We start from the raw sequence: 12,649 nt of genomic DNA, 5'->3' as shown, positions 1-12,649 counted from the left end.
GGTACATGCATACATGCACGCATGCACGCACTGCCACGCGTACACGCACTGACACATACGCACTGGTACATGCATACATGCACGCATGCACGCACTGCCACGCGTACACGCACGGACACATGCACGCATGCACGCATGCACGCACTGCCAGGCGTACACGCACGGACACATGCACGCATGCGCGCATGCACGCACTGCCAGGCGTACACGCACTGACACATGCACGCATGCGCGCATGCTGACATCGCGCACTCCAGCATCATAGTCTAGGCTCTGGGGGGGGGGTGTTCATGTACACGACTCTTTTAGAGCAATACCTTATATTTTCTCAATCCTTATGGTAAGACTCAAAAAAAGTGGGTAACACCTTTTGGTCAAGTACGTTTTTTCTGTACAACCCATTATGTGATTTTCGGTTAGGCGCCAAAGTGAAAAAATGACAATATTGAAGTTTCAGAGCATAATTCTTTATTAAGCAACCATAAACTTTCAAATTGCACTTAATTACATTGAATAATTATTAATACTAACAACTTTCCAGCGTGATTTGTTGCCATAAACATTGTTTCATGGTACGAAATGGCTCCATTTTTCTCAATTTTAGCCAAAAAATAGCCAAAAATCGCGGTCACTTTGAAAGTAGCTCTAGGCATGATTGCTTCTCACTCGCCCAATATTGTAGCTAAAGGTGCCAGAATTGGCCAAAGGTTTCCTTATTAAGTGCTCTAAGTGACCCAAGCTTCATAATGAGGCCCCCGGGCTCTATATGATGCAAAGGGGGCTGTTGTAACTCAAGGTCAACCCTACCCCCAAATAGCAGCCTTTTGCGAATTATGTCAAATGATGATTACTAATACTCCTTAAGTAAGTGACCTAAGAAGTTGATTTTTGTGGCTACATATGAGTTTTTGACACCAAGGAATTGATTGACACCATTATTACACATTTTGGAATTCACCTAATTAGAGGAAGTATAAGATGTCTGCCAAAAGCGAAATTAAGACATGAATTGTCCCATAGAAAGATGATTGAAGGATTGACGGACGGACGGGCGGACGGACGGACGAACGAACGGACGGACGAACGGGCGGACGGACGAACAGACGGACGGACGCACGGACGGATGCGCGCGTGCGTGTGCATCACACATAAAGCACGCACGCACGCATGCAAACATAGGCGCACGCGCACACTCACACCCACACGCACGCGCATGCACGCACGAACGTACGCACGCACATAAACGCACACACGCACACATGGGCGCGCGCACGCACGCACGCACATACACACGTACGTGCACGCACACCAACGCACACATGGGCGCGTGCGCACGCACGCACGCACACGCAGACAGGCACAGCGTTTGAGGAATTTATGATCAACATGTAAACAGACACGTTCGCCAAGCTGTCTTAAAGTGATTACGTCACCGTAAATAGTAAAAATTAAAAAAACATTTCCACTTTTTCACAAAATATAAGTAATTCTGTTCCCTTTTTATGGTTAAATTGCTGCATTAAACTTCCTATTTTACTATATTGTTCGATGTGAACATACACTCGTGACTCATACATAGCCCATAGCCCCCCCAATTAATGTCAGGTGGGTAATTTTACAAATTTTACGATAGAAAATTCGTGACGTAGTCAATTTAATAGGCGAGTCCTGCTAACCGCGCTACAGTGAAAGATTAGGCATTGAGAAATTACCGAACACTCCTACCTAGCCGGCTTCACTCGCTAAACTACTTCACTGTCAACTTGTCGCTGTCAACAGCTGCCGGCGAGAAGCGTATATAGCATACACGCACACACATATGCACACACACATTCACACGCACACTTTGTCTGCCTGTCTCTTTAGTCTCTCGCTCTCGTTTTCCCTCTACCACTCTCGCATCCATCTCAATCCCTCACTTCATATCCACTTTCGTCCTCTGTTTCTCCATCTTCCGCCCTCACCTCCCTCATCCTCTCCCCTTTATTTCGCCTTCTTCCCGTCTCCCCCTTCCCTCCCCTCTATTCTCTATCCACTTTTCTCCCGTCAGCATTCCATTTTCACTCTATTTCTTCCGCTCTTTTCCTTCCCCCCTCCACCGCCCTCCCCGCTCTCAATTTTCTTCGCCTCTCGCCCTTTCTCTCGCCTCCCTCAACCTCTCTCGCAAACGTTGTGCTTCCGTGACCTGCTGCAAGACATTAGGGTTGATCATGGCATACGCACACATACACGCACATACACACACATACACACGCACACGCATATATACACACACACACACACGCACACACACACACACACACACGTAAACACACATACACATACACACACACACACCACACACACGCGCGCGCGCACGCACGAACGCACGCACGCACACACAAGCAGTGATCAGTGGCAACGAGGCACCGCACGCCAACTGCATTATTTTCTCCTCAGTTGATTCGCCCATTGCGCTCGCTAGAATGAAATGGTAATAGCACTAAAGTGTAGCGAAGCCAAGTGGATGAGAGATAAATGGACTCGCGCACCGCTTGCCTGATGGAGATGTGACCCTGCTTCCATTACTGGAGCACGCAATAGCAACTGTAATCCTCAAATCTCACAATCGCAGCCAGAGAGCACAAAGCTTTCCCAGACCCGACGTCTCTTCACCACGCCCCCCGGCTGCAAAACATCCGACCATGCATGAGGCACGCGTTCGGCTATCGTCACGAGAAAAAGAAGATTTTTCCACTCGCCAAAAGCAGTAAGCCATCGCAAAGAGTATTTTAACGAAAAGATGTTCGTGTTTTGAACACGCAAGAAACCAACGGATGGAAAAAAATTGTATTTTGTCGGACGAGTTCATGACAACAAGAGACGCACCTGGCAGCTGCTGTGTAGATATGTGGGTGAGGTAGGGAAGTGCATCGTGTGGGGGCAGGGTTTTTACTACATTCGTAGTTTAGAAAGGTGAGTAATGTAATGCTGTCTCAGTAGTCGGATGGCTGCATAGGCCTGAATACACACGACTGCCATAGTCGACTGTCGATGTCTAAACCGCTTTACTTCTGTCCATCATTTATAGTAAGAAGCTTCGGGTGAATATCAACGTTCCTATGAAATCTGAGCTGAAGGTTGAACAAGAACAGACTCACAAACACATAGAGGAGGATAGGAAATTGCTCATTCAGGTGAACAGAAAGCGCGTGGACAGATGCGCGGTTACTTTTACGTGATGTCTGTGTACTTTTGCTGTCATGCAACAAAAGCAGACGTTTACCCTTATCTTTATAATACAATACTAAACCCCTCGCTGATGTCACTCCGCCTCATAGCCCTCCACATGCTTCTGTTTTCAAAGTTCGTAACAACTTGGCATCCTGTTTGTGGCACTTGTGCTTATATCTTATATCTTATATACCTGTCTTGTATCTTATATGCCTGAATGGTCTCCCACCCTGCTCTGTCTCCTGCAGTAGCTTTGGCATGTTAAACCCTACGTAACGAATCGCTGTTTTGTGCTCTCAGGCTGCCATCGTTCGGATCATGAAGATGCGTAAAGTCCTGAAGCATCAGCAGCTTCTTGGAGAGGTGTTGACGCAGCTGTCATCTCGCTTTAAGCCTCGTGTGCCTGTGATCAAGGTGAGTGAAGCCATTGTGGCTTTCCTGTGCTACTCTGCGTGAGGTCAAACCCTCACCACCCGAAAACGGACTAGCTGTGGCATACTTCACAAATCTACAATGTTATTAATTGGTAGGATAACGACGTTCGCGATATACTGTTAAGTTTGTTCGTTGGTACTAGCAGGAGGCATCGTGATGATGTTTAATTGTGTATCTATTACACAACTCATTGTGAGTATGCTGGACTAGAATGATGGGCTGGAGTATTTAGGAGGTAGGAGTGTATATGAAAGACTGGAATATTGTTTTAGAGAGAAGCTGTTGGAGCTGTATTGAACTGTTGAAAGGAACCTTCTGTTGCATCTTCTAACCATTGTCTGTCTGCTGCGAGCTGAACAGGCTGTCATGCTTGTACCGCCGAGTTTCGACATGTCCGTAATGTGCCCTGCGTGTTCATCTCTTTCAGAAATGTATCGACATCTTGATAGAGAAGGAGTATTTGGAGAGAGTTGATGGCCAGAAGGACACCTACAGTTACCTGGCTTAGCTCAGCCTTATCCTGGCTCTTGCAACACACTCTGCCTGCCTTGTACAGCCAACTCCTGCGCCTTTTGATGTATACTGACGAGCAAATGAGGATGCTGCAAGTATTTGGGACATAGTCTGCATTGATTTTTCGCATCCGCGGTCTCCGGACCTTGACATGGAAAGTTATCTCTGAATCTCGAACAAAGGCCATCGGCTGCGCTCGTTTTTTGCGTCCCTTTATGTAGACGTGTAGGTGTGTCAGACAATGCGGCATCTTTTTATCAATTTTGTTCTGAGCGAGTTTTAATGTTCACCCTTGAAAGAAATTAGCATGCCATGTATAATGGTGCGTAGCATCATAGCGTGGTGCAGGGGAGGTGGGAGGGGGGGAAGCACCTCTAATGCCGAGTGTGTGCTACTGTGAGTTGTATTGTTGTTGAAGAAAGCACTTTTCAACGTGTTTGGTGACCAGTCTCAACTTTTCCTTAAATCTTGATGAATTCATTGCTTTTTGATTTTGATGAAACATATTTTCACTGTTAGCAAAATGACTGCACGTCATTCTCAGATTGATTTGCTTATTAGCAGAAGTTTTACAGACATCATCGGCCCTTCTCCGCTGCCATCGTTCCTGGCCGCCCTTCCCCATGTTTTTCCTCGTGTCATTGCTTCCCATAGCAAACCCTACACTGATGCTATTGCAGTTTGCTTTTCTACAAGATAAGGCTGTATCATCGGTACATGTGTTAAAACAGTGCAGTGCAGGCGAGCGAACGAGACCTCAGTCTAAGTAACGTCAGATTTAACGCCAATGGGTTGTGCCCGCGTGGCTGAATAAGGCAAGGCTAGTGATGCTACATGCATTTGTTCATTACAGGAGTTGAAATGCAGTAGGCGCGCGGTGGCATCTTGCTTAGAAAAGGGCCAGTTCATAACAGCGGCACTCCGGACGCGCGGTTGTGGGGTAGGCCGATGGCGTGCTTTTTTTGTATTATTTATTTGTATGAAGGACCGACGTGAAAATTCTCTTGCTGTCAAATCGGGGGGGCTGACACTGCCGCGCACTAACGCGCTGCATTGACCTTTTAATTGGCACTGGTTGTACTGCTACTTGTGGTCCTAGTGGGAAAGTATGTGCTGTGTTTTTAATTCGACGACGAAGGGTTCCGGTTTCGTCACGCACGTCGATCGCAAGGCACTCTGTGATTGTACTTGGTGACGACGTATGCGGTGCTGGACTGCAGTGCCCTCCTGTCAACATGCCAACTTCAATGGCTGAAGCAAAGTGACTGGCTCGTGCGAAATTCTCTAAGACGAATTTTACTGCGCCATAAAATCATGTACCTCCGTGAATTAAGTGAGCTTGTGCACCCGGCGGAGTGAGTAGGCACTCGTGCAATAACCGAATTTTCGACGAGTGGCTTACTATTTCTATTGTTGCTGCTACTGCTGCTTCCGCTGCCAAAATAGCTGGCAATGCAGTGCCGTGTAGTTCGGGCAGTAACACAAAAAAAGTACAAAATATTGTAATATAAACATGCTTGCACAATGTCAGGGAGTGGTGTAAGACAGTGCCAGAGTGCAGTGCGACCGTGGCAAAAACCACCGGTAGTTCGTGATTTATCAGACTGGAGTTGGCCGGTTGTGAGGGTCAGACCCGCGCAGTGTTAACGTGCGTTCCTCCCCCCACGATATTGCAATTGGATTTCAACCGTGTTTGACAATGCGAGGTTGTCGGTAATTTGCTACTAGCACCGGCGCGGTGTGACTACGAGTTGTCGTACCCGCTTGTGTCACGAACGACCAGGAGTACGTCGCACCTTGTCACCTCTTGCTTGCAGCCTACCTTGGCAGGCAGCTATCAGCTGCACCTAGCTCAGCCACGAGGGGACTGGACGGAAGGTTGTAGCACTGGTGTTTGCGCCAGCGTGCTTACTTGGTGTAACCCTGTGTGGCAAGGTCATCTAGGCGAGCTCGCCTTTTGTTAAAAACAGCATCCCAGGAAGAGCAACGCACTCGTGCCGAGCAGGGTACTCAAAGTAGCTATCAAGCACTCGGCGCAAAACTCCCACTTTTGAAGTTCTAAGCTTATATATATATATAGTCATTACAATTAATAATATAACAATTTGTTAGGTGACAGTCGGTTTCTTAAGAAGACACTTGTACAGAAACGTAGAAGTATTAAATATCTATTATTACGTTTTAGTGTTGGAATATTAATCACTTGTTTCCATCTTTTATGCAATTGAATTAATGCAATCTTTGCATTCTGTGTGTAACTCTCTCACGAAAATGCAAGTACAATTTGAAGAATATGGAAAGATATCTTTTACATTTAGAGTAAAATATGTTTATTTCGTACATATACAAAAATAATTGGGATTGGCCAGAGCTAGCCAGCTGTGGCACAAATATTCAATTGGATTTCACAGCCATAATATCTGATATGTTGATCTATCAAGAAGTTAAGGCACAGAGCATCCACATTGCATAAACCAACTAGCCGCTTAATGCTTAAAAATTGCTTAATGAACATATTAACAAGTGCTGCGGAGCGACAGCGCTCATCTAACGTCTACTGCAGTGACTCTGTGGTGGAGTGGTGGGATTCTAGTAAACCCTGTTAGTCTACACGTACACGTACACGTACACACACATGTACAAGCACACGCACACGCACACGCACACGCACACGCACACGCACACGCACACGCACACACGTACACGCATACGTACGCGTACGCACACGCACACGCACACGTACACATACACGCACACGCACACGCACACGCACACGCACACGCACACGTACACGCACATGCACGTACAGGCACACACACGTAAAGTTAAAGTTAATGCTATTGCTAAGATAGCACTTACCACTAATGTAAATGTTACAAGAATAGCGTTGACAGAAACGCATCGCAGCTATGAGAAAACTTGCGATAACAGGAACTTCCCATTTTGATGTCACAAGGCTGCTGATTGGATGAGAATCGATCACAAAACTCAAATGCATACACATTTATCGTACGTAACATCACAGCAATTTATGCATATTATGATGGATAACCATATATTAATAATATCTGATGAAAAAACAACCCGGTCAGTATTCACAATGATAACGCTAGCGCCGCGAACGACATGCATCCCCCCCTCTCTCTTTCTCTCCCCCTCTCTTTTTCTCTCCCTCCTCTTCTCTCCCCCTCTCTCTTTCTCTCCCTCCTCGTCTCTTCTGCCGTTGCTGCTGCACTTGTTGTTGTTGTTGTTGTTGTTGTTGCTGTTGTTGTTGTTGTTGTTGTTGTTGTTGTTGTTGCTGTTGTTGTTGTTGTTGTTGTTGTTGTTGTTGTTGCTGCTGCTGCTGACTTTGATGTTATTGCTGCCGTTGTTGCTGCTGCTGTTATCGCTGATAGTGTTGCTGCTATCGCCATGGCTGCTGCTGCCGCCGATACTGCGGTATTCCGTTAAATTCCCGCGCACGTACGCAGCAGCCGACGGAACGACGCTGACGACGACGACGCCGAAGCTGATCGCTTTCCCGACACGTTATCAGTCGACAGCCGACGTCGTCGGCGCGTGTACCCGCGTGTGCCAGTCGTCGTAATTCAAAGACAACGACAAGAACACGCGTGAGCTGGCACGCGGCAGTCGGTGAAATGTCACACGGGGCATTATTGTGGATCTGTTCGGCACGCGACTGCTGCGCGCGTACACGAGCCTATTGAATCCTGAAGCCATCCCTCAATCTATCTAAGTATATATATTTCTCTTTAGCACTCCCTATCTCTTTAGCTCCATGTCTTGTCCGTCGTACGCCCGTCCGTCCGTCCGTCAACATTTGGCTACGGTCAACGATAACTTGAGAACCGTTTGACCCACATGTTTCAAATTGCATACAGTTGTTACTCCTATTGGAGAGATTTGAACGTCCTATTTTGGAGCACGCCAGTCGACTTACTTTCGAGCCACGCCCACGTTTTGGCACAAATGGAAATGGCCATAAATCAGTTCAGGTTCAACGGATTTTGCTCATTTTTGGTATGTGAATGAATAAGGACTTGCCCTAAAACACACGAGTTTTGATCTTTTTTTTAAATTATGCAAATTAGGTAGATTAGGTCAACCTACTTTTGAGTCATTCTAAACTGTGTGTTTGCTGCAGTTTTTTTGGGGGGTAGCGAGATGCGAGATTCGAGAAGATAATGGTGGTTGCGTACTACCCACTCGTACCTTTGACCAAAATAACAGAAAAATGTCAATCTAACTTGTTAACAACTCTACAATACGTGTAATATTGTGTTATAGATTCTTTGTTACAGTAATTTGACTGGAATATTTTATTGTTTTTCTTTGCGCGATAATCGAAAACCAAAATGGCGATCATTTAGGCGTAGCGCCATCTCTCGCCCAGATTTCAGACTTTCAGATCTGAAGGGTTTATTTTCGCATAAAAAATTACGCATATATAATTATCAAGAGTATATAATGGGAGATATCGTATATAATGGTGAGCTATAGTGTCATTGACACTTTAATTTGTGATTGGCAGCTGGAGAGGAGTGTGCAACGATTCACAGTGTTCTATAACCAGCAGCACAACGGGCGCAAGTTGAACTGGCTCTACCAGATGTCCAAGGGCGAGCTCGTCACCAACTGTTTCAAGAACAGATATACCCTGCAGGTAAGATTGTGCTGCAGCCACGCCGTGCGGCATCTGGGCATGAAGTTCCCAAGTTTGAGAATTAATGCAGTACGGTTTTTTTCATTTCGTAAGCCAACGGATCACATAAAAATCTGAAAAGTCCATACAGATTTGAATCGATTTACTGGGATCTAGATGCACTTGTGTGTTAAGAATAGTTTTGTGCAATTATGACATACTATACGCTCATTTCCTGGGAAGTGTACATGTTGTATGGTGCTTATCAGTTTGAATTTTAGGATAAATATTATGCGCTGCATAAGCAGTGACTTGTCTGCTCCCAGTATGCAATAAATCTGGGGTGGAGGAGTGGCATTTCGTCCACACATGCAGCTCTACTCGGATTTTGCCGGGAGAGGGTGCATGTGCTGTCACACTGTCACTAACACTGTGTGGCTTGTCTTGCAGGCATCGACGTTTCAGATGGCCATTCTACTGCAGTACAACCACGTTGACTCGTTTACCACCCAGCAACTGCAGGAAACGACGCAGATAAAATTGGTGCGTGCGTCTATTCGATTTCGACCATACGCGTTTTCGATTTAATTCCGAGTCTGAAACTGGAAGCCAGTCGAACAACTTATTTGTAGTTCATTGTTTGGATCGGTGTCGTTAAAGTGTAATTCTGTTCACTTTTTATGGTTAAATTGCTGCATTATACTTCTTATTTTACTATATTGTTTGATGTGAACATACACTCGTGACTCATACATAGCTCATAGCAAGCAATTAATGTTAGGAACACTAATATCAAATCGTCCAGGTTTTTTGGATTTTTAACTAGTTGAGAAACAATCTTATCCTGGTAAGAATTTTACGATACGTTTAGTCCCGTTAGTTCTTACTTTTAATGTAAAAAAATGGCGACAAAAATTTTACACATTTTACCATAGAAAATTCGTGACGTAGTCAATTTAATGAGTTTCCGCTTTGTGTTTTTAGGACATGCTCGTACAGGTCCTTGGCATTCTGCTGAAGTCGAAACTGCTAATCTGTGATGACAATCAGGATGAAGAGACAGAGCTTCAGCCTTCCTCGAACATCTCGCTGTACACAGCGTACAAGAAGTAAGCCGTGCAATCGCAAGGGGCGTCGTGTGAGGACAGGGCTGTAGATACATGGGTAGGGGGAGGAAGTAAGGTTTGTGAGGGCAGGCGTGTAGATATGTGGGTAGGGTAGGGTAGGAAGTAAGATTTGTGAGGGCAGGCATGTAGATATGTGGGTAGGGTAGGGTAGGAAGTAAGATTTGTGAGGGCAGGCGTGTAGATATGTGGGTAGGGTAGGGTAGGAAGTAAGATTTGTGAGGGCAGGCTAAACACTCCCGACCCTTAGTACACGCTAAATCCGCTTGGAACGCCACGAGAGCGCCATGGTTAGCGCCGACTTTGAGTCGTACAGTGTGCGGGGGCCTCCTGATCGATCGGGAGCGGGTCGTATAGTGTGCGAGGGCTTACGACTGCGGCCCGCGCAAAATCGTATAGTGTGCGGCTAGCATAAGGTACCTGACTATTTAGTACTAATTCATATTCAATCATGATAATTCTCTGTATTACTAGCACCGCCCATATCGCTGGCAGTTGGCTATACATATTTCTAACTGATTTTAGGTTGGTAGTAGAAAGTAAACAGTACTACCTAAAATTTATTTGTAAGCGTATCTGTTGTAATTAATAAATTCAGTCGTTTGTTCTTGATCTGTTTAACACATTTATTTCCGATGCAGAAATTTAGTGATTTATACGTGTAACGCCAGTAGTAAGATTTGAGATTATTTTTCAGTGGATTTCAGCATCATGGTGCTTAGTTCGGGAGCCTGGCCGTTTCAACAGTCCACACCATTTTCACTACCTAAAGAGGTGAGTGCGAGACACGGTGGTTAGCCGCTGGCAAGCTTGTTAACTAGCCGACGTGCAAAAACACTCAGAGTCAGAGCTGTAAATTTACAGCACAGTGTGTTATGGCTGAGGAATTAAATATTCCATGCCCCCTAATTGGTATTGGAGAATAACTCTCTCTCTCTCTCTCTCTCTCTCTCTCTCTCTCTCTCTCTCTCTCTCTCTCTCTCTGTCTCTCCGTCGCTCTCTCTCTCTCTCTCTCTCTCAGCTGCTATAAGTAAGCTAAGAGACGTAATGACTGAGCGGGTGTGGACGAGTATTACTGTCAGACGCCTAGCGCGCTCGAGACAAATAACATGCGTGCGTCAAATTAGCCGGCGAGCTAGCGGCCGAGATCGAATTTAAACTTCCACGCCGAGAGTTAGCCGCTATCACGATAATTGGTCAGCTCTTAAAGAATTTATGACGAGATTCTTGCTCAGAAACGCTCAGTCCGAAAAGAAATACACTGAAATATGTCTCACCTCACAGCGGACATATCACGGATTACACAACTTGAAAAACACTAAGATCTCATGCAGTTATAGCGTAGAAAATTGGATATGAACACGTCGTAACACCGTGGGATTTTGTCGTGTAGCGAGAATGGCGACCTATGGGTAAACTTTAAATTGTCGGTGCACTCAACTGCAAACAAAAGGGCATCTGAGATTCTGTGGTCTATAACACTGTTCTGTGTCTTACGTGTAATATATGGTGTAGTTGATTCCGTTCATCTTTTGAAATTGGCCGATAGCTGGCGCTAGTAGCTGGCTCCAAGTCCAACAAATGGCGGCGGTAATCAAAACGAGTATAAATCGAAATTCGAATCGTGCATGTTTTGGTGAATACGAAGGTTCTAGTACAATTTATCGTTACTCTAGACAGTTGCTGTTACTCAAGGAACTAGACAGAGGGCACTCACGGAAAGTGCATACCTCCGCGAGCGTGTAACATGTATGTGTATAACAGCTGGCTCGCTGGTGGCTGCTGCTGACTGGACGCCCTACGGCGAGCTGCTGCTGACTGGACGCCCTAAGGCGAGCTGCTGCTGACTGGACGCCCTAAGGCGAGCTGCTGCTGAATCGATCGCGCGAACACTAGTGGCTACACACACACACGAAGGCGAGCTGCTGCTGAATCGATCGCGCGAACACTAGTCGCTACACACACACACGAACACACACACGCGAGCGATTGCATGACCTCCGTTTGCGCGGAGGTAATAACGGTAACTGTCATACACGTGGGGAAAACACGAGATTATGTTCGAAATCAAAACTTTAACGACGGGGTCCGGGAAGGTTTTATTACCGGTGTGGACCCACCTTTCCTCCACCACCCACCGAGCAGTGGCGTAGCCAGGATTTTTTAACAGAGGGGCAAAGACAGCAAAATAGTGGATTTTAATTATTCCTCCGTCTTCCTCTCCACACCCTACGCTCCCCCACGTCTCAGCTCTGCTATCTTTGTTTTGGGCGCCATGCAAAAATATTGAAAAATGCAAATTTTGAAAATGTTGATCGCATATGATGGTATTTGAGGCACTTTTGAGTACATGTACAGCCTTCATTCTGACTACGACAATTCTCTTCTTAGTAGAATAATTCTTATTTATTTATTTTTTTACCCTTCGGATCAACAGGGAGGGGGCATGGCCCCCTTTGCCCCCCCCTAACTACGATACTGCCACCGAGTACAGCTGGCATATTCTCCCCTTCTATCTTTCTTCTGCCTTTAGATTTCTCTCGGGCGCGTTTATCGCTCACGGTTTCTCTACCTCTTTCTCTATTTTTCTCTCGCTTACGCGCGCGTTGGCTCTCCTTGTTTCTCTCGAGATGTCTCGCTGTGGCTTCTCGCTATCTCTCGCACACCTCTTCCCTCCTCCTCCTCCTCCTCCTCCTCCTCCTCCTCTCTCTCTCTCTCTCTC

The 12,649-nt window shown here is 45.9% G+C and overlaps 2 protein-coding genes across 2 annotated transcripts in view; both read left to right on the top strand.

The window, feature by feature from the left end:
* Positions 1-9,912, top strand: part of LOC106811365 (cullin-1-like) — a gene marked incomplete at its 3' end in the record, with an annotated part of 21,779 nt that extends 11,867 nt beyond the window's left edge. Inside the window, 3 exon segments of the mRNA XM_014814950.1 lie at positions 8,693-8,824; positions 9,254-9,346; positions 9,788-9,912. Of these exon segments, the coding sequence (XP_014670436.1) occupies positions 8,693-8,824; positions 9,254-9,346; positions 9,788-9,912 (350 nt within the window).
* On the top strand, positions 2,975-6,360 carry LOC106811366 (cullin-1-like). Its single transcript, XM_014814952.1, has 3 exons — positions 2,975-3,176; positions 3,514-3,627; positions 4,076-6,360. The coding sequence occupies exons 1-3, from the start codon at positions 3,102-3,104 to the stop codon at positions 4,154-4,156; spliced, it is 270 nt and encodes an 89-aa protein (XP_014670438.1). The 5' UTR covers positions 2,975-3,101; the 3' UTR covers positions 4,157-6,360.
* Positions 9,913-12,649: the final 2,737 nt, after the last annotated feature.

The sequence above is a fragment of the Priapulus caudatus genome, unplaced genomic scaffold, assembly GCF_000485595.1.
Source record: "Priapulus caudatus unplaced genomic scaffold, Priapulus_caudatus-5.0.1 Scaffold531, whole genome shotgun sequence".
NCBI classification, from domain to species: Eukaryota; Metazoa; Priapulida; class Priapulimorpha; order Priapulimorphida; family Priapulidae; genus Priapulus; species Priapulus caudatus.
The sequence above is the reverse complement of the archived record's forward strand: the minus strand, read 5'-3'. Positions and strand labels throughout refer to the sequence as shown.

What these genes read in the sequence shown, in the direction of transcription:
- LOC106811366 (XM_014814952.1), top strand. Translation starts at nt 3,102, where the DNA reads ATGAAATCTGAGCTGAAGGTTGAACAAGAACAGACTCACAAACACATA. An exon ending in ATAGGAAATTGCTCATTCAG is followed by an intron (nt 3,177 to 3,513) that starts GTGAACAGAAAG and finishes TTGTGCTCTCAG; the next exon opens with GCTGCCATCGTTCGGATCAT. An exon ending in CTCGTGTGCCTGTGATCAAG is followed by an intron (nt 3,628 to 4,075) that starts GTGAGTGAAGCC and finishes CATCTCTTTCAG; the next exon opens with AAATGTATCGACATCTTGAT.